Source organism: Acanthopagrus latus, chromosome 13 (assembly GCF_904848185.1).
Source record: "Acanthopagrus latus isolate v.2019 chromosome 13, fAcaLat1.1, whole genome shotgun sequence".
Classification (NCBI taxonomy): domain Eukaryota; kingdom Metazoa; phylum Chordata; class Actinopteri; order Spariformes; family Sparidae; genus Acanthopagrus; species Acanthopagrus latus.
Genome location: NC_051051.1, coordinates 12086743 through 12114243, shown reverse-complemented (window position 1 = coordinate 12114243; position 27501 = coordinate 12086743). Strand labels below are relative to the sequence as shown.

The 27501-nt window shown below is 42.0% G+C and overlaps 2 protein-coding genes across 2 annotated transcripts in view; both read right to left on the bottom strand.

Moving 5' to 3' along the window:
• The window catches only part of ubl3a (ubiquitin-like 3a), a 34154-nt gene extending 32505 nt beyond the window's left edge, over window positions 1-1649 (bottom strand). Inside the window, exon 1 of the mRNA XM_037119179.1 lies at window positions 935-1649. Within this exon, the coding sequence (XP_036975074.1) occupies window positions 935-961 (27 nt within the window). The 5' untranslated portion in view covers window positions 962-1649. The remainder of the gene's footprint in view (window positions 1-934) is intronic.
• Window positions 1650-20239: 18590 nt separating this feature from the next.
• Window positions 20240-24235, bottom strand: LOC119031546 (high mobility group-T protein-like). The gene is made up of 5 exons (XM_037120105.1): window positions 24082-24235; window positions 21658-21818; window positions 21363-21508; window positions 21073-21247; window positions 20240-20956 (listed from the first exon to the last, which is right to left on the bottom strand). Exons 2-5 carry the CDS (start codon window positions 21802-21804, stop codon window positions 20804-20806), a joined length of 621 nt encoding a protein of 206 aa, XP_036976000.1. The 5' UTR covers window positions 21805-21818; window positions 24082-24235; the 3' UTR covers window positions 20240-20803.
• Window positions 24236-27501: the final 3266 nt, after the last annotated feature.

Here is a 27501-nt window from a genome sequence, read left to right as displayed (position 1 = left end):
GTGGTGGCTAATCAGTGCGCTAACTGCAGAAATGTGAAAATACATTGAACAATTATAAAACAACACGTATTTTAAGAAATGGCCAGCTGTAATGTAAAGTCATAGATGTGTTAAAGTTTTGGTTGTGCAACTTATTCAAACACTGATAATGACCCTATCAGTTCAGTGAAAGTGTAATTTCCCTCCCAAGGTGCGCTGGAGAGCCACAAACCCACCTGCAGGAAACACTACTGTTTCGTATCTAATAGGATGTAATAGTTAATCATCAATGTCGACATGTTTTCAATACTGCGATGAACTTAAATGCACAAGTCCAGAAGAAGCAGCCCCAAAGGACACTTTCAAATGCTGCTCTTTTGGTCAAAAACCCCCGAGGGAATAAGTGGATGTAAATGGTTGCATGTAGGCTACTATTCGTACGATCGACTTTCACTCCTTCCAAAGAATCATTTTAAAATGATATCCTCACTTAAGTTTGATCTTTGGGGTACTTTTTTACACCGGAACACACATAAACTGATGCAGACCCGGCATTCATTATGATGTAAAGAGTGCGCTGATAGAATTTCACACTGTGGAAACATCAGTGGGAGTCAATGGCTGCCTGCAAGTATGGGAACAATACATTCAAGTTATGGGGGTAAAAATGTATTTCAAACACTGACAAGAATCATATCAGCTCAGTTAAAGTGTCATTTCCCTTCCCAAGGTGCCCTAGAGATCCAGAAACCCAACTGTATTAACCTCTACTAGGATGTGATAGTCAGTGTCAGGTGTCTTCTCAAACCAATGTGAATAAAAGCAAGCTAATAAAACCAAGAAGTAGCAGCCTTTGAAGAGCACCTTCCGATGCTGCTCTTATGGTCGAGAGCCTGAGGGAATGGGTGGATGTAAATGGTCGGCGTGGAAAAAACTGACAGTCAATTTCTCTCACCATGTCCGCTGGGGTGCTGCCCGTCATGGTGAAGGTTTTCCCGGTCCTCGGAGGGGTTCACGCCGACACAAACACGCGCGCGCGCACACACACACACACGAGACAAGCACACAAATATTCCCTCTCGTCGTCTCCCCTTGCTAATAGCTCTCACACGTCTCGTCGTCTGTCGGGCTGACAGCAGGAACCAAACAATTTATTATTCCCGGTGACTTGCTGCCTCTCCACAGTCACAACACTGAGGTAGCCGAGACGCGTTACAACCCCTTCTTCCTGCTCTCTCTCTTATTGCACAACCATGTCGTTGATCATTTCCCCGCACGGATCGGCGAATTCGGACGTATAGTTAATGTTAGTGTGGGATGAGCTGTCGACCCGAGGGGCCTCCTGCGACCCTCCAAACACCAAGAATATCCTGCTTCAGAAAAGGTGTCTACGCCATGCGAAAAACCAAACACTGCTGGCACATCCGGACACGGATCTTTTTTCTCTCTTGGTGGAAAAAAAAAAGAACAAATATCCGCAAGGTTAACGGTAAGCGTCCTCTGGTAAACTCAAAACGCGTCCGCCGCTCGGTATGGAGACGTGTCGCTCGGTGAAAATAAGCCGGTCCTCCTCTTTAAAAAACGAGAGTTTGTGGTGGTTGTTGTTCACGTTAGCGGCTGCGCTGCTGTACCTACACGACCCGTTCAGCTGTCATCCTGCCTCAGGGACCTAGCGTCAAGGTAGTAACGGAAACGAGCATGGCGCTTCCGGTCAAAATTTTCAAAGTAAAAACACGTTGTTGTGTTTATATTTTTTATTGCAGAGTGAGTGATTACCTTTTTCTTTTGGAGTCATTTTACTAGAATGTTTCGTTTTAAGAGGCGGCACAATAAAGTCAGAAATCTATCAACGAAAAAAAACATGAATTGTATTCCCTGCATTCATATACATTTATATAATTTTATAATTTTGGAAAACCTGAGTTTTTGTGAGGAAATCTACTGAAACTATAAACAAATATTCAAAAACAGATAACCCCATCCTCAGTAGAAATAACACATATCCTTTACACGGTAAATTTCATTTAACACATAACAGCTACTTCTGTGCATGTATAAAACAGATGCGTGCGGCTTAAAATGAGGAAATGGATATCAAAAAATAAAGAGCCGCAAGGAATGGGGTTACATTCATGCACTTCCTCATCCTCAAAATGAATATGAACTACCGCTGAATAAATTCAGCTGTAAGGTTCATCAGTGGATTACATTGTCTTAAATTCACATGTTTTGTTTGCAGCCTTTTGTATGACTTTATTCAAATATGTTATTTATAACCCTAATCCTAATAAAGAGTTTACGAGTGCAGTGAGAAATAGTTGACTCACATGTGACTGGCAGCCAGCAATATACTTCATTACAAGTAAAAGTCCTGCATTTAAAATGGTGATCAAGTAAAGAAATAGTGGTAACAAAATATATTTAATCAGAATCAGAATCAGAAATCCTTTAATGTCCCGCAGACGGGGAAATTTGTTTGTCACAGCATAATATTACAAAAACAGAAACATATTACAATAACAGGAACAATAGCAAAAATAAGCAATAAAATTAAAAGGGGAAGAAACAGACATATATACATATTTACATGATGTAGTGTAAGCCGCTGTCAGTGTTATATTATTAGATTATTGAATTTATTTTCATTTTTATTTTTATTTTTAGCATGTATGTTGTTATGAGTCAAGGTGGACATCATTTTAACTGTTTCAATGTTTGATACATTAATCAAAGGCATTGACACGCTGACATCAGCCAAAAATAAAAACAGATGCATTTGAGAGCAGTAGTGGTAAACTGATTATACTAGGTAATGAAAGATTTTGTAAAATAGTGTATTATTATCATTTTGGCACCCTCTTCAAACCAAATTTTTTGAAACGAAACTATTCCATAACCCTCAATACACTGACAAGGTTCCTCATTTTAAATTTGTGTTTTATTTTGAAGTCAGAATTACCTTACATCCGGGTTTAATGTTTCTTGGTGTGCCGCTTGATGCAGCCCCTTGAAGAACATGGCGGCAGTCCCCACACTGGGGGGGTGGAACAGAAAAAAAAAAAGAGTGCTGGAAGTAGTGGGAGCATGAGTATGAGAGGAATGACTGCACACACCTCCCCCAGAAAACAGCATGGAGGGTTTCCTCCTTCAGAAAAAGCCGGAGAGGAGAGAGGAAGAGGAGGAGGAGTGTGGATAATCAGTGGGGCCTTTCTGGAAAGATAGGAAATTCATCATATTTAATCTAAGGACTAAAGCCTAAATACCGCTGAATGCATATAAGCTTCTGTATTCACACCCCTCTGATTCTGATTCACACCCCTCTGTTTACTGAGCGGCTCAGCCTATTCTAACAAGATAGGAACATAATACTTTATTAACTATTTATCGGTCTGTCACGTCAGGGTAGGTCAAAGGTCAGGGTCAGCTGCAGAACAGCGCTGCTGTGTAGATCTGGATTTAATGAGTCTTCTTCTTGGACTCACAGTAATACTTAAACCCTTTACAGTTATATTTGCAGTCATGCATGGTGACAGTGATCAGTGACTAGAGGATGAGACAAGGCGACAAGGCTGCTCATCCTGCCCTAATGACTTAATCAATACATTAGCCAATCAGTATCCAGGATTTAATGTGGTGTCGTGGAATGTAAAGAATGTCTTACAGAGCTTAAATGATTCAATATTTGCACACGCTTAACAAGCACAAGAGATTTTTATGGGCGAGATATTGATTTTACCATGTATACACACATATAACACACAGTCTATAAAATACAGTGTATGGTACTATAAAGAGGAGTGGGGAAAAGACGTGACAGCTTCAGAACATTAGTTCAATATGGTTGTCGGGTTATTTATAGTATTCACCTAATACATATGTAATATAATATCCTGCCCTTGGTGACGTGCTCTGCCTTGTGTGCGTGTATGTGTATGCGTGTGTGTGCGCACGCGGCCCGTTTCCGTCAGAGGTCGAGATGCGTATCGGCAGCAGGTCTGTCCCGTCTCTGCTGGTCTGAGTGAAATCCATTGTGGCATCAGGAGTGGCTTTTTCTCTGAGATCTACAGGATTAACCACCTAATCTCCCCACCATAAAGGGAGAGTGGAGAGGGGGGTAGTCTGACACACACACACACACACACACACACACACACATAAGCATAAGCCTGCCTGCACAAACACAGAGAGGTGTGAATGTGTTTTTGTTTTGGCTGTGTTTTCAAAATTAAGGTCAGTGTATGATTTTGAGCTTGTGAGAAAAGTAGGGCAGCGACTAACTCCTGTCGCTGTTGTTAATTCATCTCGTATTTTTGAATTCATTGATACGTTTTCGATGTATGAATAATAAAATGGTTAAATATCAGAACATTTTCTCAAGGCGACGGCCTCATAGACCAACAGTTGTACACCAAAAGTAGCGATTTGAAATAGAAATGAAGAGCAAATTGTCAAATGAAGACCAATTTGTTGTTAAGAGTTCGTTGACCTAAGTCAAAGAAAAAAAGCCAAGACACACTGATGCTCTTTTCCTTTTGTTCTTACAGGCTGGTACCTCATGTTAAAAAGACAAGCATATCAATATTTAATTGTTTAATATCATGATTGTTGTGAATATCGCAATATTGCAACAATCCCTAACTGAAACCTTTAACCTTTAAGTAGTGTTGTCCTGCTCTTGTGGCTATCTGGCAGTCAACTTCTTGACTTAGTGGCTTATGCAAGGGTTGAAAGATGAAAAATATCGAAGTTTCATTAAGGCAAATGAGGCAAAAAGTCAAAATCAAAATGCCTTTATCAAAGGGGCACCTGTGTAGATTTTGGAATTCAGACTAAATTTGAATATTTACAATGATAATACTGAAATAATATGAACTCAGAAATATGTGTTGTTTTTTTTTCTCCATAACTGGATAAACAAGCTGTTCTTGGAAGAAAATAAGGTCCCCAAAAAAATGTTTGCAGCTAGGTAGGTGGCAGGGTCCGCCAAATATAAACAAAGTAAAACAGTGTATACTGTGTTGAAAGGTCAGTTTGTTTATCCGGTTTATTCAGTCACGAAGGGAGAGAGTTTATTTATTTAGTTTGTTTTAGGCATAAAACATCAGTCAGTGTCCGGAATAAAAAAAAAAATCATTTCCCCAAAACTACACACTGCACCTCTAAAGTGGCTAAATAATTAAAGGGCCATGTTTTAACCATTACGTCTTCATCAGTGCTCCTAACTTAGCTGTTGTTATGACCCAAGAGACTAGATGTAAGACACAGTGTTGTCGACGTCCAGGCAGACAGTGTGTGTGTCTGTGTGTGTGTGTCTGTGTGTGTCTGCCCGTGCAGCCCGTGGTTACTCCTCAGCTCACCGGCCTGTGCTTGTTCGTCAGTGCAGGTCTGTGTAACATGAATCACCAGGTCACCTTTACAGCCCCTCGCTTCCTCTCTCTCTTTAAGGTCTGCTGATCAAACATAAACGTTACATTTTGTGTAAAGACAACACAGTTCCTGTAATCCCCTAAGCCTCTTGACTCCGCTCGCGTTTAGATTTTTCACCCGAGCACCCGGCCGCCGTACGCGAGACCACACACAGGCATATTGCACACACGTGTAATTGTGTGTAATTGAAAGGTCAAAGGTCACTTGCACGCTGTCAGAGGAGGAGATGAACTCTGATCTATTTCTGTTTCCAGTGTCCCCACGAAACAGTTGCTGCATTTCGGCTTTGAAGGGCGGCATGCGCCGACGCAGTTGGCGGGTACCACCACCCCATATATAAACACTGACGCTCAGGAAGGCAGCACTCGAACATCCCACTGCTTCGACTCCCCATGTTTCCCACAGATTATTAACACGCACCGTGCGCCATCAGCTATTCTGAGAGCAGACTTTGAGCCCGGACTGTGGCGCAAAGGTTGGGTCGCCGTGAGCCACCGACGCAAAACACAACACACAATTCAGTTCAGCTCTCCCAGAGGACGCTTGAGCAATTGTTTCCCCACCGTCACCAGACTGGGCTGTGTTACGTCCCCGTCCTGCTCATCTGCAGATGCCCATCAGTTCCAGACTGAAAGAGATCAATGACAGGATTCTCACTGGACAGGATTGTTCTGAATGAGTGAAATGTCACTTTCCATTAATTCATATAACCAGTTCAGTTAAGTTGGAGTTAATGTTGGGTGACAATTCAACAATGGCAGTCGATAAAGATTTTTTTCTCTTTTTACTTTTGCCATTCTCTCACACCTACGTCACTGTGAACAGTTTCTATGAACTGTTTCTACTCTTTGAAAACGGTGAATTGAAGGTACTGAACAATTTTCCGTCGCTCTGATTTAAATTTCTCAACAGTGATCGGATGGACGGAATTTGGTTCAGACGTTTACATCCCGCCGAGGATGAATGGCACACTGACGAAAGTCGCTTTACTTTTAATCCAGCTCCGAAATCACATAAAAAAACTTTGTTTTTCTCAAAATGCGACATTAGCTGCATTCACTGAGCCAACGCCTTAAAGGTGCACTATGCAGTTTTGGAGACGAAATTCGAAATTAGAGTTTTAACTTTTACAATGATGGTTGAATACAAACTCGGAAATATATTTATTTTTTCCATTAACAAAAAAAAAACCAAGTTGTCCTCAGGGGAAAATAAGAGCACTGTTTAAAGCTAGAAAGGTGGCAGGGTCCGCCAAATATAAACAAAGTCAAGCACTATGAAAGTGTGTTGTTGAGTTTTTTTGTTTTTTTTAGCCAGTGGGTGAGGATTAGCATTTGCTGTAATTGATCATCACATGGATATGCTAACAAATTGTCTGATGCTAAGCTAGCTCGGACTACTAAACAGCGTTTTCATACCTTTCTTGTGGTGTTCTTCCACTCACTTTGATGGATATTGATTCAGTACTTATTTACATTGCTAAACTGCCTTCATCTGCGCAGGGGACCGTTGATGGGTGTCGTCAGGTCGACCTTCCGTACCCTCACTGAGCTGCTTCCACTCTGGATTTGTTGACTCACCTGTCGTTGAAACACTCTCCCCCATCTTTGTCACAAACCCTTTCTCCTCTGGGACTGACAGCTCTGGCACAATGTCACCAATCCCCAGAGATCTGCCTTTATTGCTCAGGATCAGGTCCCTCTCAAAAAGCGAGACTTAGATTTGGCTCAGACTTAGCAGGAGACAGCCTAAGCCCGAGTTTATCTCCAATGACCCGTTGTTGTGGGGAGCGGGAGGAGGTGGGTGCTCCTCTAATCTGCCCACCTGTCTCGCACGCTCAGTGGTAAATATACACAGGGATTTGTCCTGAGATCCCTCTGATAGCCCCTTTCGCTGGGAACGCAAAATCCGAGATGCAAGTTGCGTCTGTGACTTCGAGCTGCGGTGCTCGAGTGTTTGTGTTTTGATTCGGTGTCGAGCGCATTCGGTTGGTTTGTTGGCCAATATTCAAGGAGAGAGGCCACGCTTGCACGGCCGTCACCGTTAAAAGCCTCGTCCCTCCCGCTGTTCAAACACTTTGTCATCATCTCACGTTCGTCGCCATCTGTCTGCCACAGAAGGGGAAGAAAATGCGAGCTCGGTATCTTGCATTTTGTATCTCTGTGCTCCGAGAGTGTGTCTGTTCTCCTTCTGTTTACCTGTGAGTGGGAGTTACTTAACATTTCATGTGTCTCTGTGTGTGTGTATGAGTACATTATGTCCCTGGGAGGTTCTGTTCAGTCTACATCTACTGGCTTTTCACAAACTCTCGCCTGTTCAACCTGTTCACGCTCACACATGGGCCTTGACACCATGCATTACATCTAACACAGAACTACCGGTAGCGCTGTCTCCGTATATGTGCAGGCGTGTCAGGTATTGTCTGCTTGAATTATGTCACGGCATGCAGCCGTTTAACAGATTTTTCTGTCGGGCGAAACCAGCAGGCCGAGGTTTCTGTCTATCCAGTGAAACATGCGTCATGGAGTTTTGAACACAGAACATTTGAAGCGATGCATTGTTCCCTGGATGACTGATCCTCTGCTTATCTGATGCCTCAATTTATCTGCGTGATCAGATTGGCATTTATGTTGTTGTTGTTGTTTACATGTGGATTTCCATTCAAACATTCTAGCTTGTCCTCATAAGAAAAAACAGCTTTTGTAATTGTTCCAGCTGGAAAAGAGCGCGTGAGGAAAAGTAGCATGAGGAGTGGAGATGGAGGTCAGGGATGGCGTGTTGTGTCAGACAGCTACAACCAGGAGGCTGGCGAGTTATTTTACTTAGTGTAATAGCTCAAAAACACAAAAACATAAAATTGGACTTGCATCGCCTGCATTACCCTGTTGTAAATCTGTCGACACTTTCTTAATAAGCATCAATCAAATAATGGTAATAAGGCCCTTAAAATCCCTGATTGTGCTAATAAACTGTGCTAATAAATTGTTATGTATTAATAAGACTGTAAGAGTGTTAATCATGGCATTATACACACATTGATTTTTAGATTATAAGACATTTACAACCAGTGATAAACATCAAAAATATGTGTTTACAGTTTACAGACTCCTCAAGAAAGACAGGTTTCTTGCACACGTCCTATCTGCATACCCATCAGCTGTGGGCAGGAGATCAGACTGGAGACTAACCACACATGTTTAAGATGAGTGAGTTTGCCAAGATAGCTTTTCCATCCCGGACGTACATACATATACATGCAGTCTAAACAAGTGCGACAGGAATGACATCAGGAACGGGGGCACCAATAGGAAACAATGAAACGTGGCGGATTTTGCCGCCGGCGCTTGCTAACGTGACAGGCCAGTGTTATACGGGGTGTTATAATCGTTTACAGTAGCACTGCAATGTATTCATCAAGGGCTCCTGTTGTTATTGAGCTTAATGCGTTACGCTTTATTTTGCGTTTATTTACAGTAGACTATGCAGTTTTTGCAACACATGTAAAGCAAGAGCAGCGTCTTGTTGGGGTCGATCAATCCTTAATCATGCACTCATCGACAACTTATCCACTACGCTTTTCGCGGCTTCACGACGATTATAATCTCTCGTCACGCTGCCAAAGACGCCGCCAAGTCACCAGCGTCAAATCCTCGGCCCCCTATCCATCGTACTTGTTTGTGTCCTCGCAATGGGCCTATGAGAATGGCTGCGGATTTTTAGGCTTTTCAGTTGAGACAGCAATAAATCTCTTTACTCTCTTTAGGTATCATATTTTAGCTGTTTATCGAGGGCGGTTAACTCGCAGGAGTTGTCTTTTACATATAAAACAGTCCAGACAGTCAAACAAAATGATTATGAGAGGAGGCGCGTGACACGAAGAATGTAATAAACCATCACTATTATATCGTAAAAGGGAAATAAAAACCCTGTAAAGTCAAGTCGACGTGACACCATCAAACCTGTATGCACTTGCAAGCGACTATTATCATCCTACACAGCCTCGAAGCTGAGAGCTTGTCTGAACCCTTTTGGCTCCAGCAGTCATACTCAGACATTATTGGCACAAACACACACACACGCACACACATTTTTTGGAGAAAACCCAAGGCAGCGCCAACCTCCGCGTACTTGAGTCAACCTCCACTTCCTTATTCGCCTCCCCCTCTCTTCTGCCCTTCCTGTTTCCATTCCTCCTTCTCTCACAGTGACTCGGCAGGTACAAAGTAGAGGGTGAGGCCGTGTTATCAGCGGCGCACGGCTGGCATTATGGCTACCGTGTGGATGTCAGGGCGGTTATTACGGCACATAACGGCTGTGATTACGCGAGCTGCGGTCTTCCCTATAGGGCTCACAACAAAAAACAAGTGTAACGTGAGACGGCATCGATTGTGGCCGCTTCCGCCTCTCCGCGGGTGTCCCTTGCGACTTTGTAGCACAATAGAAAAGTCACAAAGGCAAAGGAGCATGTCATCTGCTTCATCCAAGTCTTCGTGCAAAGAGCGTGTGTGACTCCACAAAGCAGATAAAGGGATTAGATGTTGGTTTTTTTTGGGCCGGGCTCAGCCACTGTTTTTCAGGTGGTCACTCGATTGATGTTTGCGCCAAGAGGCTGTTTTGAGTCACCGGGGGCCGGGCGCTGTGCGGCGGTCTCAGACGGAGCACGGACAGACTGATCAACAGCGAGCGTCCTCGAAGCTGAGAGGAAAACACAGGCAGAGAAAGAGAGGATCTAAACCTGACTCACCAACAGTGACAGGGGGGAAAAATCTGCAGGGTAATGCTTTACAGGGTGTAGAGACAGGGAAGGTCTCGTTTTTCACGTCATGTTAGCATGATGTCCTATAAATAAGTGATCAATGCATGTGCGTTGTTACAAATTTTAACACAGAGCCCCTAAAAAGCAGAAATAGACATATTTTTTCGGCTGTCCTCTGGTATCGATGTTAGTGCAGCCATGGTTACAGCTTGCAGCCTGGCTACCGGCAGAGTAAAACGCTCGGTTGTACTGAAGTCTGCGGGGTTTGTAACTTGCAGGTGAAATAGAAAGAGTCCAAGCGGTAAGGTGGGGGACACATATCAGCAGGGTAACAGTCCTTAGCGCAAAACTGGCGACTTTCATCAAGTAAAAGCCCTTCCATTCACAATTCTCTCACGCTCCTTATCCACCATCCTTGCCTCCTGTGTCAGTGGGCACCTGTTTTTTTTACAGTGCATGGTTTCCACAGTTACTCCAGTTGTTACACCGTTACCTCGAGATAGCGACCGGGGAGAACAATGCCTCTTCCTGTTTTGCAACGGCAGGTGCGCTTCCTTTGCGCCATAATTCGACTTTCCCTTCTTTGTGAAAAATCAAACTCAGTGGCGGGCGGAATAGCATTGTGAGAGCAAAGTTTAGAGTGAACCGATTTATATGCAGATGGTGTCATTTTTATGTATCGATAGGATAAAATGTTATTTTCACAACTGATATCAATGTGTGTGTGTGTATGTTCCTTCAGCTGTCAGTGTCTAACTTCCTGCTCTGGTTTCCATAAGTTGAAATTCACTGGCTTTAAGTCAAGGGAGGAAGCTTCTGTGAACGCACTAACACACACACACACACACACACACACACACACACACAGGCACACAAAGTTGATTAAGCACCGAAGGCCTAAAATTATGTGAGTGATTCAGGGATTTTACCAGAGGAACTATTGTTTTAAGTGGGCCTAATGAAATTATGGCAAGCGTAAGAGATCCCAAATTAAATGATCTTTTCCTCATGATGCAAGATAAAGGCAGGAAATGTTCCAACAGTCCAGGGATATTTCTCTGCACAGCGCACACACTGTTTGACGTGACGGAGTTCAGTCAACACAAAAAAAAAAGATTAAATCTATACAAGTCTGTTTTTTTATGAAGTATGATGTGTAAATTATATGATGCACATTGTTAATTTGTTCCTGTATGTCCCCGATGGTGAAACTACATCACTAGCGTGTCTTCATGAATATGGGTGCACTGTAATAATAATGGCTTTTCACTAATATCCAATCAAGTTGTCAAATTTAATCAGTGTGACGATTTTAGCTGATAACCATTCCATTAATGACTGTGCCAAAAATCTGCGTCCTAATCCTACGTGGAAGATATCCGTTTATGAGCGTCTGATAATAGATTCCACTGGCACATATTTACCCATAACACCCCTTGCAAAGTGCACAGTGAAGAGCGCCCAAATCCTCAATCCCTTCCTCTCAGCTCACGTTGGAGGTTTTAAGACCAAACGGTGAACTGAAACGCCATGGATTATGACGCAGGTTGGTTTGAGGAACAGATTAATGAGTTCGAAGGCTAATCAGACACCGATGAGACCTCAAGGCAATCTCCTGCTGCCGCGTTTGTGGCGACCATGCTGGTCATTCTAAGCCAAAACGTGATTGTTTTCTATAGGTACTGCATATGCTGCTTGAAGGTTTTGGAGAGAAAGTTAGTTCCCTGGTCGGCCTGCACAACCTCTGCTCACACAAACCATGTAAACGGCCCTGGTTTTCTCACAGATAACTGACAAGGTTCCTTGAAAATTAAAACATTAGCCTCATTTTCCATAATGGCTTGTTTGTTCAGCCTGTGTAATGTGGGGCAGTACAGCCGGTCATCCAATTAGTGTATATGAAGTGCTGAACCTCAGAAATGCCTCATATGCAATTCCCAACTGGGAAATATTTTTATATTGGCTCTGTGCTTACAGCGTAATCAGCGTAAATCAAACCTATAACGGCTTGATGTAAAGACCTGATTACCTCATTCCGTCTCTGCAGTCTCAACATGCTCCACATACTGAGGCGGCAGCGTACTTAAGCTCGTGGGGGTTTTTTTTTTGTGCTTTTCACTCCCTTTGTATTCACATCTCTCCGTTGATGCAATCCCCTTTCAGTTATTTAATTATTACCATTACGCTCTGACATTTTCAACTTCGTGTCAAGCTTGATTTGTCTGTCTGAACAATGAAACAGCCGCACACACTCACACGACACACACTGATGGGAGAGTGTAACCAACAAAGGTATTGATTCCAGATCCATAAATGGATGTTTAGCGCCGCTGTTAAGAGCACATGACTTATGCGTTCGTTGCCCTCCATTGTCCGTTTCCGCTTAGCCGATGATAATCACAGCACTCCCATCCACTGCTTATTATCACTGGAGGTACTGAAATGTCACAGTTGGCACATAACTGAAAAACATGGACAAACAACAGCCGGTCAGTAAATATTACACTTTGTTTGTTGCTTTGGCTGTTGTGCAGCACGTGGCTGCACCACATACTGCCGATTAGTACTTATGGCAAACTGCAGCAGAGGTTGCTGGGAGTGTAATTATTTTCAGAAAATGAGCGCGGCAGGCAGAGTGACAGTCAAGCCCCGTTAGCAGGATATAATGTTAGCAGTTGATGTTTCTGTTTATTTTTGTTTTTTTTTAACTTTCCCACCACAAATTATTTTCACTTTGAATACCCAGCTAGTGAGAGAAACAGTCTACAAGTCTGTTTTGTTTCTCACTGGGACTGTTGAAAACATGCCCGAGGACGATGGGAATAATGGAGACACTAAAAAGACAAAAGTTAAGCTTCTTCGTGGGAAGTTGGGTCATCTCTGTATTTGTGGTTACCATACATGCATTTTCAGCCAAAACATGACATCTTCCTGACTGCTTTTGTGTCTAAACCTAATCAGCGTAAGCACAGCGTTGTGTCAAGAGAGAAATGTTCAGCTGGTTGGTCAAGTAAGGTAACTTGAGGAACGTTTGAAAAAAAATGTAACTTGAAAAACGTGAGGAACCTGAACTAGACTGGCAAAGCATTTTTTTCCAACCTGTTCCTGTTCCAATTCCTAGGAATTTGTTTATTTTTTTTTTACATACAATACATTAGACACCATTATTTAAGGTTTCAACCGCCCGAATGAAACAGTTTCTGGGTAGAGTCAAGGGCTCCCCAAAGTTGTCGGGGAATTATGAAAGTCTTGTCTTGACATAGTAAAGCCTCCACTTCTCTACTTAAAGACTGGACAGTCTTTCTAGGTCTCCTGTGAATTCTGTCGATTCAGTTTGAAGGTGGATTTTCCCTGAACACAATTTCCTGCATTTTATCTGACTTTCAACAGAGTACATTCATGCTTCGTGTTTTTTGCACACTGTTAGTCACTTTCTTCGTCTTTCTGCCTACACGTCTTTTTTTTTTTTATCCGCACCGATACACTACACACACCTTCCTCCTGTGTGCGAGCTTCAAGCCATCATTTAGTTACTCAGAGTACTCAGAGGTCATCTAAACATATAGAAACACAAGCACATGCACTCCTATATTCGCTGCCAAAGGCCAATACTGTTGCGCAGAAAAAGACACACGAGCTCGCACACACTGACAGGAGGCGTCCGATGACTCATGAAGATAGAAACATGAGTTCAGGATGACAAATCTGATTTCACAAGAACTCAACATTTGTGCTGACGCCCACTCAAGGGTTTGCAACACATTGTTCACTTAAAAACAAGAAAGAAGCAAAACAAGAACATGCACACGCAGACGGTACTGCTGTGTTGGGGACGGGGAGTGCTGAATCAGCGTGACAGACTTGTCTCCCACTTAGAATATGATCATTTACTCACATATTTCTGAGTTGTTGTTTTTTTAATGTCCTGTGGTAACACACTCAATTCTAAGCTGCATCATGTTTTCTGAATCATAGAAGAAAATTAATTGAACATTGTATAATACAGCTGTACTGCCTGATCTGTAAGATTTTTTAAATCATTTTTTAAACAAAATATGATGATAATAAGACGATACAAGGCGATACAATATGTGATACGATACGATATGATACCAAACAAGATCTTACAACATATGATCTGATAGAAAATGATACAATACAAGAGGATACAATGATATGAGACAATACAAAAGGATACAATAATATGATACGATACAAGACGATACAATATATGATAAGATACGGTACCATACAAGATAATACAACCTACGATACAATAGAATATGATATGATCCAAGATGATTCAATTACATGATAAGATACAAGACGATACATCACACGATAAGATAGAATACGATACCATACAAGACGATACAACATATGACATGATAGAATCAAGAAATGTGACACCTTTATATTTTTCTAATCTGTAGAATTGTCAGTTGGGCTGTAAACAGAGTTGGGAGGGATATTTTAAAAATGTATTCTGACACAAATTACGAATTACCTGTGAGCAAAAAGTAGTCAGTAACGTACTGCAAGTATCACAGTATTAAAGTAATATAACCAGATTTCTGTCAGTTACTTTTGGATAAAGATGACTTTTATTTAACCTTAATAACTTGTAGTCACTGTTCAGTCTTCATTGTCATGTGTGCACATGTGCATGGTTACAATCCAGTATATCATTCTTTGTTGTGATATTGTGTACCTTCCAGTAATCCCTTTCTTTACCGAATGTATCTGTTATCAAATTACATCTCTTTTACTTAACTTTACTGCAATGCAGGTACCTTTTTTTGTAATCCACATACATGTACTCTGTTACTCCCCAAGCCTGGCTGTGAGCATGGTAGGTAAGGAGCACCACACAAACACATTGTAGCTTTGTCCTTTGCAACAGCATCACCAAGTGGAGGAACTTTATAACAGCTTGAGTGAAATGATGGAGCAGAAGCATCTTTAAAAGATTTCTTCATTCAGAGCACCTCTGCATGCATATGCCTTGTAAATAATTTGTGCACAGCACCCTTTAGAAGTAAAAACTGTTGCTTTTCTGCAAAGCCAGTCAGCTCAGACAGAGCTGGACCTCCTGCTCCATGGCCTGGGGGAACCAGCTCTCACATGATTGGTGCAGAGGTGGGCTGGTACTGAGAAGACGCGCTTGATTGGCCCCTCGCTTTGAATCACGGCTGACATTCAGAAGCAAAGAGTGGTATGGCTGACGTGCTTTTTAAACCAGAGACAGTGATGACACTCACCCGCCGCAGTTATTTTAAACAACGTCTCTGCATGAACATCTGTGTGCATGTCCATCATTTGCGTGATGTGTCCACTGAGCCACATCCTGTTCCACATGTTCAGCTCTCATGTCCCATTTACTCATTTGTGTTTCTACACTGGCAGCATATTAATTGTTCATTTCGGTCATTATCTACTCACCCCAATGTGGATGGAATGTCAAGCGACGTGTCACTGTCCACAGCACGCTTCTGAAGCTTGATTGCACAACAACTGAAGAGGATGGGGACTTGTTTTAAAATCAAAAAGAAAAACGTATGATGGCTTCAAACAGCTCACCTGGTGCGATCCAAGTCTCTGGAGGCTCTGATACCCCCAATGGATTTGGAAAGCTGTTGTTCTTCTCACCCTGGACGTACAGCTGAGCATGAGCACCCACTTCAGGCAGGGTGCATGCTAATGCTTCGGGCTCAGCAGCTTAATTGAAGATTGACAGTTTGGCCTCCCAAGATTTGGATTATGCCAGACAAGGCATATGCAGCCATTTTACATATGACTTTGATTTTTATTATTGGATTTATTACGTGTAAAACAAGTCCCCATCTATTTCAGTTGTTCAGGAGGATGCTGCAGCACTGTTTTCCTCTTTTTCCTCTGAAGCTCTAGAAATGTTTTTGAGGACTACGAAACTTCAATCCACTATTCTGGATAATGACACGGTTTTAATTATTGGGCGAACAAGTCCTTTAATAACTATCAAGCTAAGACTGACAAAGTGCCCTTAAACATCTATAGATTACATTGTTCATTATGTCGTATTGGGTAAAATTTGGGATTTATTTTTTCTATATTGGTCCCACACATACATGGAAACATGTTCTGAAATAAAGCACACATTATTCAACAAGGACACAACACAGAAAAGAAGATAAAAAAGATTTAAAAACAATCCAATGGGACATCTCTTCTCTTATCCAGCAAAAAAAGCAATTAATCAAAGTTCACTGTGCCAGTCCTCTGCAGAGCCTTGACATGCTCACTTCAAGGAGCACAGGCTCGATAGGTACGGCGTTATGATACGCTCCTCATGCTGTTGCAGTGTACTGGCTGTGCAGAATGCCTTTCAAGAAAAGTTGTTGTTTTCCACAGACTCGTTGTTGATTGTTGTCATTTACTGGTGGTGGGTCTTGATGGGGGGGGAGCCTCCGGTCGTAGTGCCCTGGCATCTGCTCAGACTTTAAGGTTCTGCAATTACAGTGTTTGTCACATTAGGAGACAAGCTATGCGTTGTCTGTGTCACATGTGGTGTACCGGTGGGAGGGAGGAGTAAAAGCTGAATCCCTGCACACCATCTCAGACATCAAATTCCCACCAAGAATAAGGTTTCTTCTCAAATTTGATTTCACGATTAAAACACCGCCATAATACACATGCACTAATACAGATCAAAGTATATGTGTGAGGGAGGGAGGGATCAATCATTAACCTCAGTCAACAAGAAACTGCAAACCGACAAACACAGAAGACCTTTCAATGAAAAACTAAAGAAAATAAGTATACTATAAGTATATGGATCAATTAAACTGTACAACACGCACGTGACTTACCAGCATTATTATCTATCATCACTCTCAGCACAGTCACACAGTGTTGAATCACACTTTTTATGATAATGTTCATTAATGTGTGGTCAATTTATAGGTAATTAGATTTTTAGCTGCTGTATAAACCTTTTGTTAATCAATGTTAAAGGGTTGTAAACATCAGCTGCAAGTTATTTATCAATGCCAAACGTTTATAGATGAACCACACAGTATTTATCAAACGCATACCAACTACCATGAACATGAGCTGCAGTTTTACAGTAAACAGTCGGCGATTTCAAAGTGCAACTGATAGTTACTTCTCTTTCGATGCTGCAGAAAAATGATGGTATGAAGGCCAGTGCTTACTGACAGCTAAATAAGATAAAGAGTCCTGTTGGGAAAGCGTTCTGAATGATGTGCCTCTCAGCTCAAGGGCAGCAATTTCCTTGTAAAATGCGTATCCACATTACCTTGAGCAAACTACACTCTGTGCCCTGACTTTGTCTTCCTTATCTTTAGTGATAAACTTGAATCAAAATGTTACGCTGGTTGATTCTTTTGATCAGAGCAGACTGTGAGGTGTTCTGTTCTAAACCCCTTTTTGCTGTATTTGGAGTCTCATTTGTTGCAATGTGCTATAAACACAGCTACTTAGCAAATTAAGATTTTTACATTCAAAATCCAGTTCAATCCAAACTACCACAAAGGTCACCCGTGACCCTGACACTTACATGCCTGTTTTGTTGAAACCTCACAATTAGCCTGTTAAATTAGATAAATATTAAATAAATAACAAATTAAAAGCGAAACATCTCTCTGGGTTGCAAGTGCAAGATATCCCTCAGATGTAAGAGTAGATGTGGCATGAAAAGAAAAGTTCAAGTACCTCCAATTTATACTTAAGTAAAAGACTTGATAAAATTGTACATTATTATGTTCCACATAAGTTTTCTGTCAGTTGTTTTTTCCTCCATCTACTTCAGTTGTTTAGGAGAATGCTTTAACACTGTTTTGCTGTGAAGTTTTGTGGACTACAGAACTTCACCGGAAGTTCCATCAGCTTGAGAATGACAAGATAATAACTGAATTTTTCATTTTTGGGTGAGCTTATCCTTTGAAGTAAAAGTGTATGATTAACCATCACAATTGTGAAGGTACTACTATTAGATGTTTTTGCATGAAAAATGAGCAAGCATGAGTCAAAATAGTTCCTGATATCAACTCAGTTGGTAGAGCGGGCGTATCCGGGTTCGAGTCTCTGCCTGGGGTCCTTTGCGAAAATCCTACTTAATTCTACTAGTGCCTAAAGCTGTGAGATCACTGAAGTTAAGTAAATAATAATAATAACACAAGAAGTCCCTCTGAAATGTGGTGGAGTAAACGTGGCATTAAAGGAAAAATACTCAGTAAAGCTCCTTAAATTTGCACTAAAATGTGCAGTATATGGTTTATTTCCACCGATGGAAATCCCTGCTGTACTTCAGGAAATATCCCAATCGCTTATTTCAATATTGACTGACTGCTGTAGCTATATACATAATATAAACGTAGATTGACACCTCCAGTGTTGGTGCAGTTGCGGCCTTGTGACCACTGGGTGTCGCCCTGAGACCACTGATTGGAGGCAGATCGCACAGTGGACACCAGGTGGCTGGGATTAACGGGCTTTAGAGCCGGCAGTGGCGCTGTGTAGCTAAGCCTGCTATACTGTATGCGCACTTCTTGGCCTGTACAGGCCCATACAGACGCTGATCAACAGCTGAGAGCAACCGCACGGCGCTGCAACTGTTTTCAGAATACTTTCCCCCCCCTTTTCCCTGCCTCTCTCAGCAGCAATATTGAAAAGCACTGCATCTGCTGGCCAGCTCCACTGGATGTGAGTGTGAGCGCTTCACCATGTTAACTGCTAGTGAGCGGGACCAAACCGCAGAGTCTGCTGTACACAGAAAATAATAATGAGCAGTGACAGCAGCTCGCAGCTTGTCACATGTTTTGCTGATTGTACGTGGCTGCCTCCAGTTAGCTTAGGAACAATAGCGCATGTAGACTACACATCCATGATATGACCCAAGGTTGGGAGGGTCCGGGTGATTTCACCGTGGCTGCACATCCTCCACTGGGTGTACATTTAACGGGAAAGGCAGGCATCATGTGTGAAGTGTGAGGAGTGATCGGGGGATAGCAGGAGGCTGTGTCACCTTCAGGGACTAACTGGGCTTCATAAGAGCAGTGCAGAGGTCAGCTGCTGCCCTGTGCCTGCCTGTCGTCTAGCCCCGCTCCACACCAAAGCTCGATCAGTGTGGGCAAAGGCTGATCCTAGTGAAGAAGAAGCGTCCTTAGGATTTACACAACAGATCACGGACATGTCTGCGCTCCTCATTTGTATGAACGCTCTGAGGGATGGTAACCCCCCCACATGTGAATAAGCTCTCTCTCCCGTGGGGGAAACTGTGTTGCTGTCACCACAATGTACAGTATGTGTTTGTGAGAGTGTCTTTTTTAGGTTTGGATTGCAGTGGTTTGTACACACAAGCCGTATTCTTATGTCACAGGGTTTTTTCAAAGCACATAATCCTTCTTATATAAATGGCCTTTTTTTTTTTTTTTTACCCTGGATAGGACCTAGAGAGTACGTGAGAGATGAAGCAGCTGTATCTAAATAAAACAGGAACAGTCAGTGATGCATGCTGGCATGCAGAGCAGACAGTAACGCTACTTTCAGTGTACCTCCGTCGGGGCAAGGAGCTCCGGCACACAGCTCGTTTGCATTCGACCACAGTAGGCTAAAATACACACGATACATAAACAGTTTTGGTGATGAGTCATAGAAGCAGTTTATTGAGGCCTGGGTTTGTTCTATTTGATTGTCTCTCAGCATCATAGAGTCAACTCCATTTTATATCACTGAGTGAGGAGCTAAAGATAAAAATGAATGACTCTTGGGTCTTAGACATATACCAGGCAGAATGGTCTGAAAGTGTGACTGTTTCAATCATCTTCTGTGTATTAAGTGTTAGCCAGTTGCAGATATGCTGATATACCAGAGCAGGAAACAAGTTTGTTTGCATGGAGCTGCTGTTAATACTACTCATCACTCTACCATACAAGATAGATCTTTACGCTGTAAACGTCTTACTCTTTACATCTTATGAATCTTGTATTTAGGTTACTTGGAGAGAAGCAAAAAAAAAAAAAAACCTACAGGGAAAGGAGCAATACCTTTAACATATTCCCCACAAACACAAAACAGGTTTATTAAAAAAAATGTTTATTGACATCAGAAGCAATTTAAATTTCAACAATAAACAAGGCGTTTTTTTTTTCTTATTTTTGCTATTACAGTGGTACGTAAAGATCAGTAAAACAACTGTGATACGTCAATTTTGATAACATGTCATTTAAAATAAAAACACACAGGAGAACGGAGAAAAGGAAGAAACACTCAGATCTAACTCAGAACGTTTTTTTTTTTTTTTTTTTTTGTGCGGTGCACCTCTAGCTATAGGGTAAATACTGTAAGCCCACCCCTTTACACTGTACCAGGCAGGATAGTGGTCTAGGAACTATCACCGAAAAAATAAGACTGGCAGAAAGATACAGACACGACACTTGTGTAGTGTTAACTATACAAAAAGGAGAAAAAAACTGTACAGCATAAAAACAACTGATATACACAGCCTTTTTTGTTGGTGTTTTGTTGTTTTTTTACCCCTTGGATACTAATGTATTTTCTTTCAGTAAGTGAAGTGTGTACAAGGGGGTTAAATGCTTTATAAACAAGAAAATGACCACTATAGACGTCACTCGCCATTGTCTACTCGTCATCATCATCATCATAGTCGTCCTCCTCCTCATCATCATCGTCATCGTCGTCATCATCGTCATCTGCCTTCTTCTCTACCTTAGCCGGGGCTTTTCCTGCTGGTGCGGCGCCTCCTTTGGTCTTTTGGCGATATGCTGCAACTTCCTGTGATGGAGGAATGATAAATATACCTCATTAATGTCAAGAGTAAACAAGACACATGCATGGAAGAGCAACACAACATGAAGCATCAATGCAACAACAGACCACCGGATCTTTACCTTCTCATACTTCTCCTTCAGTTTAGCGGCCTTCTTCTCAAATGGCTGCTTATCCTCTGAAGCGGTGCCGTTCCACATCTCACCAAGCCTCTTGGCAACCTCTCCAATGCTCAGACCAGGGGCCTCCCCTTTCACCTTAGGGCGAAACTCTGAGCAAAAGATGAAGAAGGCAGATCTGGGGGGTAAAAAAGAAAGAAAGAATAAGGTTATTATCAAACACTATAACATGCTCCATAGTATGTTTACAGCATGAGTCCACTGCCCCTGTGGTGCTGACTTGTAGTACTCACGGGGGTCTCTTGGGGGCATTGGGGTCCTTGAACTTCTTCTTCTTGCCTCCCCTGGCAGGAACGTAGCTCATCATCTCCCTCTCATAGCGGACCTTGTCCTGCTTGGCCAAGTCCTCGAACTTGCCCTTCTCCTTGGGAGACATTGTCTGAAAACAAAAAGGCAACTGGTGATTGTTCTGTCTATAGCAACACACTTTGTACACAACATCTTGCTCTAAGGCAAACATATGCAGAGTGGCATATTGTCCATTCTCAGGAATCAAATTAGAAATTTAAGAAACAGGTATAACCATACCTTCCATCGCTCAGAGCACTTCTTGGAGAACTCGGCGAAGTTCACCGAAGCATCAGGGTGTTTCTTCTTGTGCTCCTCCCGGCAAGTCTGGACAAAATAGGCATAGGAGGACATCTTGCCCCTTGGCTTTCCTGCTTCTCTCCCCATCCTGATAACCGTTACTAAAAAGGACAAAAAAAAAAAAAAGAATAAAATGATTTAACTGGGCATTCTGTTATTCAACATCCCAAAAGCTTCATAAACATGATATTAAAAATCGAACGGTTTCCTAAAATTGTTTTATAAACCACTATTCTAAATTCAGATCCCTACAAATAATGCATTGTTTAGCATATACATTCCTGACCCACCCACCATGCCCCTCGTACTACACAATGAACACTTCTTTTTATTTCCCTCCACTGGCCGCTAATATTGATAGCACTACTGAGGTGACCCGCCCTCGCTGCTGTCAAACTGCACTAAGTTAGGTCCCGTTAACTCAGTCCGCCAAAATAAAACCGTCCAGCATGGCCGCGGCTAATGCGATCAAAATGACTTTTATTTATCGAGGCGTTTTGTGCGGTGGCCTTTTTACATTAAACTCAGTGAACCGTGGTCAACTCCCATTTTTTTTTTTTGACGTTTAAAACTGGCTAAAACGCGTCGAGTCGGATTCAGGAAGGAAATCTCATAAAACGTATATAAATATATTTCCTTCGCATTGATTCAGTCTCCCGACGTCTAAACCCCGTCTCGATTCTACACGAAACTGCAACAGTTCAGAAAAAAAAGTCCAAGTGCACAACATAAACTATAGTCCTATAACACTGGACATGGCGTTAAAAAAAACCTCGTGTTTTTATACTAAAATGTCGTCAAACCTCATCTGCATTAAGAACAGGCCCACAGGAAACCCCCCGTTTGAATTGTGAAATGTTCCCATTAAAGAAATAACTTTGACACAACAAAGACACAAATTACACATAAAGACATTTTTATTGAAAATAAAACACTTCAAAACTGTGATCCGGCGTGATTTAACACTCGTCCGCAACATGTCTTCCTATTCTCTTATTCTGGAAAAAATTCGCCATCTTTTTCTAAAATGTTTTTAAACCGTTAGAATTCCCTTTGAATTCTCCCCATTAAATGCTACTGTAACTCCCAGTTAAACTGCGTCGACCGAAGTAGTAATGGCGCATAGGCTTTCGTTGAGGAAAAGGAGGTCAACAACGACGGCAATATTTCTTCTTCCATTTTGTGAGAATGCCTTCTTCATGAAAGAAAGTCCCCCTCAAATGTCTCCTCCCGCCTCCCAGTTCGCTTTGCAACTCGACAAATATGCCTCAAAAGCCGGCGATCTTGACAAAATATTTCCCCGATTGATTCCTATTGCACTAGCCGGTTTGTATAGTAATACATTGGGTCTGCACTGAGTCTATGAGCGGGCTGTGCTACTGACTTGGTTTCTATGAGCTCCTAATGGCCGCTCGTCTTCATCCACTAACATGGAGAATATGGCTCCTTCTCTTTGTGTCAGCGCACAGCCATTGCACTGCATGCAATAGAGGGCAGAGCGACCGCGGCGACCACTTCGTTTCAATCCCCGATTTAAACCCCTTGCGAGCATCGGAAAAATCTCGCAATGGTCTCGTTCGAATCACGAGAGGTTGAAATTCCTTTTGCCGTCGTTACATGCTATAGTTGCGGGTTTGTTTCGCGAGAAAACACGGTTAGAAAAAGTTGAAGTGAACTGCGCCTCTGTCACTGGCTTCCCATTTGCCTCGCTGCCTTGCCTCCTATGCGAATACAGTCAGCCATTACAGTAAAGCGCAGATCGTGAGGTAATTTTTTCACCGTCTTGTCGAGAGTGTTGCGGCGAACAAACACACGTACGTGTGTATTTTGAAACGATCTCTCTTTTTCTTATGTTTTTGTAAATTTTCCTGCATGTATCCAAAGCCGCACTCTTCGGATGACAGGCATTCGGCTTTGCAATGCACTGCAATGCCAATGGCTAGCTAACGGTGAGTCTCCTACCATTGTCGCTAACCGTGTTGTCCGCTCGACATTCCTGAATTTTTACGCGATAACTACCATTTGATTCGACTCCATTTTGTGAAAATGACACGACTGTAATATATTAAATTATTTGTTTTAGACGAAATCGACGATTTCCGTCGAATTTGGTCAAGGTTAATATTCATTTCTTCCATTTTACACAGCGTCTGGTCCACACTCCCAGGCACGGCAATGTAACGTTACCTGCTAAGCGCCGGCTATTTTTTGTTGTTTTTTTTGACGCTTCTCCGCGACAAAATTATTTTCAAGCTGTAAAAGGATTTACATTCGACTATGGCATACACATACGTAGAATATTCATACATGTTATCGTCGTTATCATCATTACCAACACTTAGAATTTCCGTGTGTGATACTTACCTAGGGACTATCGCTGGATCTCAATGCTCTGCAATGGCTGTGTGTGAGGGAACATAGGCGATACGCAGTGTCTTCAGTCTTCAGCTCTCTAACATTACTCTCGGCGGGGCTCGCACGCCATTGGCCAGCGCCCAGTCTGGCGCTCCACCGATTGGACGGAGGCTTTTCATTGTCCTAATAGAAGACGAGGTCCGATTGGCTGCCTTTTGTGAAACGTCACTGAAGTTTTCTGAGGCGCGTGGATACAAAAATATTTCCGTGCGAGCATGCTGGAGCTGCTAGTAGTGTAGTGTGTTTGCCATAGTATTGAATTCACTACGTTGAGCACAGTGTACAGTAGGCAAGTTAAATGAATGAGACACCGTGGAGCGCTCGGAGTCAGCGAGCGAGGCGGCTGTAAAATGTCGTGCGGTGGTGTTGGACGGGCCGTCCCCCTCTTCACTAACCAGCTCCATTGTGCATTCACCTCAATGCATGTGGGCTTATTTGCAAATTATGACTTTTAATATAGCATGAAAGGGACACCGCGAATTCACGCGAAGGGGACAGAAGACGCTCTTGCCCGTCCCGAGCGGGACAGCAGCGCACGGATAGTGATATTTTGAAGCATTTGGCTCTGACTTGGAATGACAACAAAAATAACAATGCAGTTAATGGGCTGCCTTTTAATTACTGTGTCGGTGGTGATGGTCACTTTTAAGCCCGGTATCGAGAAAAGGTCACCACACTGACTCTACCAAACAGTGTTTTCTTGGTCTTTCAGTAAAGTTTACATAATAATCACTTTAGGCAGGTGCTCATTTTGCAGCATAGCTATGTTTACCTATGAGTCTGCAGTCCCTATTAAGATCAGAGTGCAGTACCACAATCAAACATGATGAAAGCATTAGACTGGTATATTAGGTCTCGAGATTAAGTGTTTTTACATTTCTTAGCACAATTACACCTCCCCCTTATTTTTATATACTTCATATGCAGTAGCTAATTGAAAGAGAATTTTGTGCTCATCCCCAATTAACACACACGCACACACACACACAAGAGCAGATCAAAGAGTGCCTGTACAGTTTAAGCAAAAGTTGGTGGATAAAGCAGTTTATAGTTGTAAATGAGGGCTCTGTCAGTGCTGTAGGTCTGCATGTAATGTTTTTTTGTAATGAGACAGTGAGGTATTGCATGCAGGTCTGTTGTTTGGCAACAATACACAAACAATGCTAATTGCAGGTCCCATAGATGTTACAGGTCTGTATGTTAACCTCATAGCAGTCAGGTTTTCACTCAAATCTGATGCAATTTTATGTGCGATGAAGAGGTTTAAGCCCTAAAATTGCAATTTTTTTGCAAGAGAAAGACAGGAGTGAGGAACCCATTCATTTCAATGCAACCTATTGTTGCCAGTCATTTCATATGAGCAGATCAGACCTTTTGAAGCAGTTCAAAGATGCTGTTGATGTTTTATGAAACTGCAAATTCTGTTTATCTTTATTAATAACTAATATTTTACTGATACTAACGATATCCTCCTATTTTAATATTTCACACAGATTGCCATAAACAATGCATAACATAGCCAGTCACACAAGGTTTTTCAGTTTCCCCACTCTTTTCTTGCTCTCATGTGTATCAGATACAAATTTAACAACACTGAACAACATTTTGTTGTGCTGCTGTTACATGGCTGAACATTCCTGCTCAAGAAATGTCAAAAAACTAAATCCCTGATTGTCCCTCTGTGCGCCTGATTTGGATGGGATTTCTTTGTCTAATAGGTCTTGGAAACTAAAATGACAAAGGCATGAAATTTGCTTAGCACATTCAGGCTATTAACATGGACCATATCTAATAACCATACCTTGCTCTAGCGCCACCATCAGACAAAGATTAGTACTGATTCAATGAATGTCTCCCATTAACTGTATCTTTATGGTGTCACCTGAGCAGTGGCACACAGGCACTGCACATCCTTAGAACTTGTGTAACTGAACACAAGTAGAGGCTATGACTTAGACCAGTTGTGCATAGGTATGTTTTCATCTGGATTTATGTAAATATCCTATAGGTAGAATTCAGATTATTGTGACCTCTTGAGCTGAGCACACTAGCGCCACCTACAGACAAAATTTTCAGGCGATAGAGAATTGGGTGTCCATTGTGATGGTCAGTCTGCTAAAATTTCAGGAAAATACTTCCAGGCTGTGAAAGGGGCCTTCCTCAGGTTAACCATGTTACTTTACCCAAAGTGAAGCTAATGAAATCATCTGGCTTTGAAGGCTTTTCTGTTATTAAACATGGCTGTGGGGTGGGGTGGTTTGCCAAAAAAAAAAAAAAGAGAGAGAGAAAGGAAAATGTCCATGTTCATTATCATTTGTGAGATATAGTACCATGCCCACTGACGATAGTATTATAATCATATAAGCTTTAGAAATGATGAGTTGTTTCTATGGAGTTAATGAGGGACTGGGTTTCTAATAAAAATGCCTCTGCTTAGCAGCTAATATAGTAACAAAGAAAAATGGCTGACAGAGTTTATTCTTATCCTTGAATTAAGAATGGGAAGGGTGAACTGATTCCAAATGCCAATCACAGCCCAGACTCAGGCCACATGTCTGCCTGTGATGCTGCCTGTCGGTGTCTCATTTTGCATCAGGAGATGCCACGGCAGAAAGCTATAGCCTGCTCATGAGGCTAGGAGGCGGCCGGTTTATGCATTCTAATGAGCGCTCCCTGGGAAAAATATGCAAATTCATTTTGTCATCAAGAGGAAAATAGAGGACAGGAGAGCAGCAGATACAGGAGGGGCTTAAAGAGGAGGGCACATGCAAGAGGCGGGATTGGGTGGAGGGGGATCTGTGTTTGCATGACTGTGATTGTGTGTGTGTGTGTGTGAGTGTCGGCCGGGGGGGTGAACAAGAACAGGAGGTGTAAGAGCTGGGCTGTATTAGGGACATATGTAACTCCCTTCCCACCCCCCATCCAACCAACTCCACCCTTCTACTTCTCAAGAAGCCACACACAGAAGGGTAAAAACAGGAATAAATAAATAAATAAATAAATAAATAATCAGCCTTGTCATAAAACATATGTATGTGTGTGTGTGTGTGTGTGTGTGTGTATATATATATATATATATATATATATATATATATATATACACACACACACAACTGTTTAAACCACAATTAAAGTGGTCAATCAATAAAAGTACTATTTATAATAACACATAATAAAGATAATCACATAATTAATACTAATAACAACACAGAGCATGCAAAGTTTCTCCAAATGATGACTCTCCATACTAGAACAATTTTAAAAGCTTAGGTCTTTTGCATTTTATCAATGATAGAATTGTAAAATGCATGATAAAAAATACGAGTACATGGTCCTTATCCAATAATTTACAGTATATTAATATATATA

What these genes read in the sequence shown, in the direction of transcription:
- LOC119031546 (XM_037120105.1), bottom strand. Translation starts at nt 21,804, where the DNA reads ATGGGGAGAGAAGCAGGAAAGCCAAGGGGCAAGATGTCCTCCTATGCC. An exon ending in AGTGCTCTGAGCGATGGAAG is followed by an intron (nt 21,509 to 21,657) that starts GTATGGTTATAC and finishes TTTTGTTTTCAG; the next exon opens with ACAATGTCTCCCAAGGAGAA. An exon ending in TGAAGGAGAAGTATGAGAAG is followed by an intron (nt 20,957 to 21,072) that starts GTAAAGATCCGG and finishes CCTCCATCACAG; the next exon opens with GAAGTTGCAGCATATCGCCA.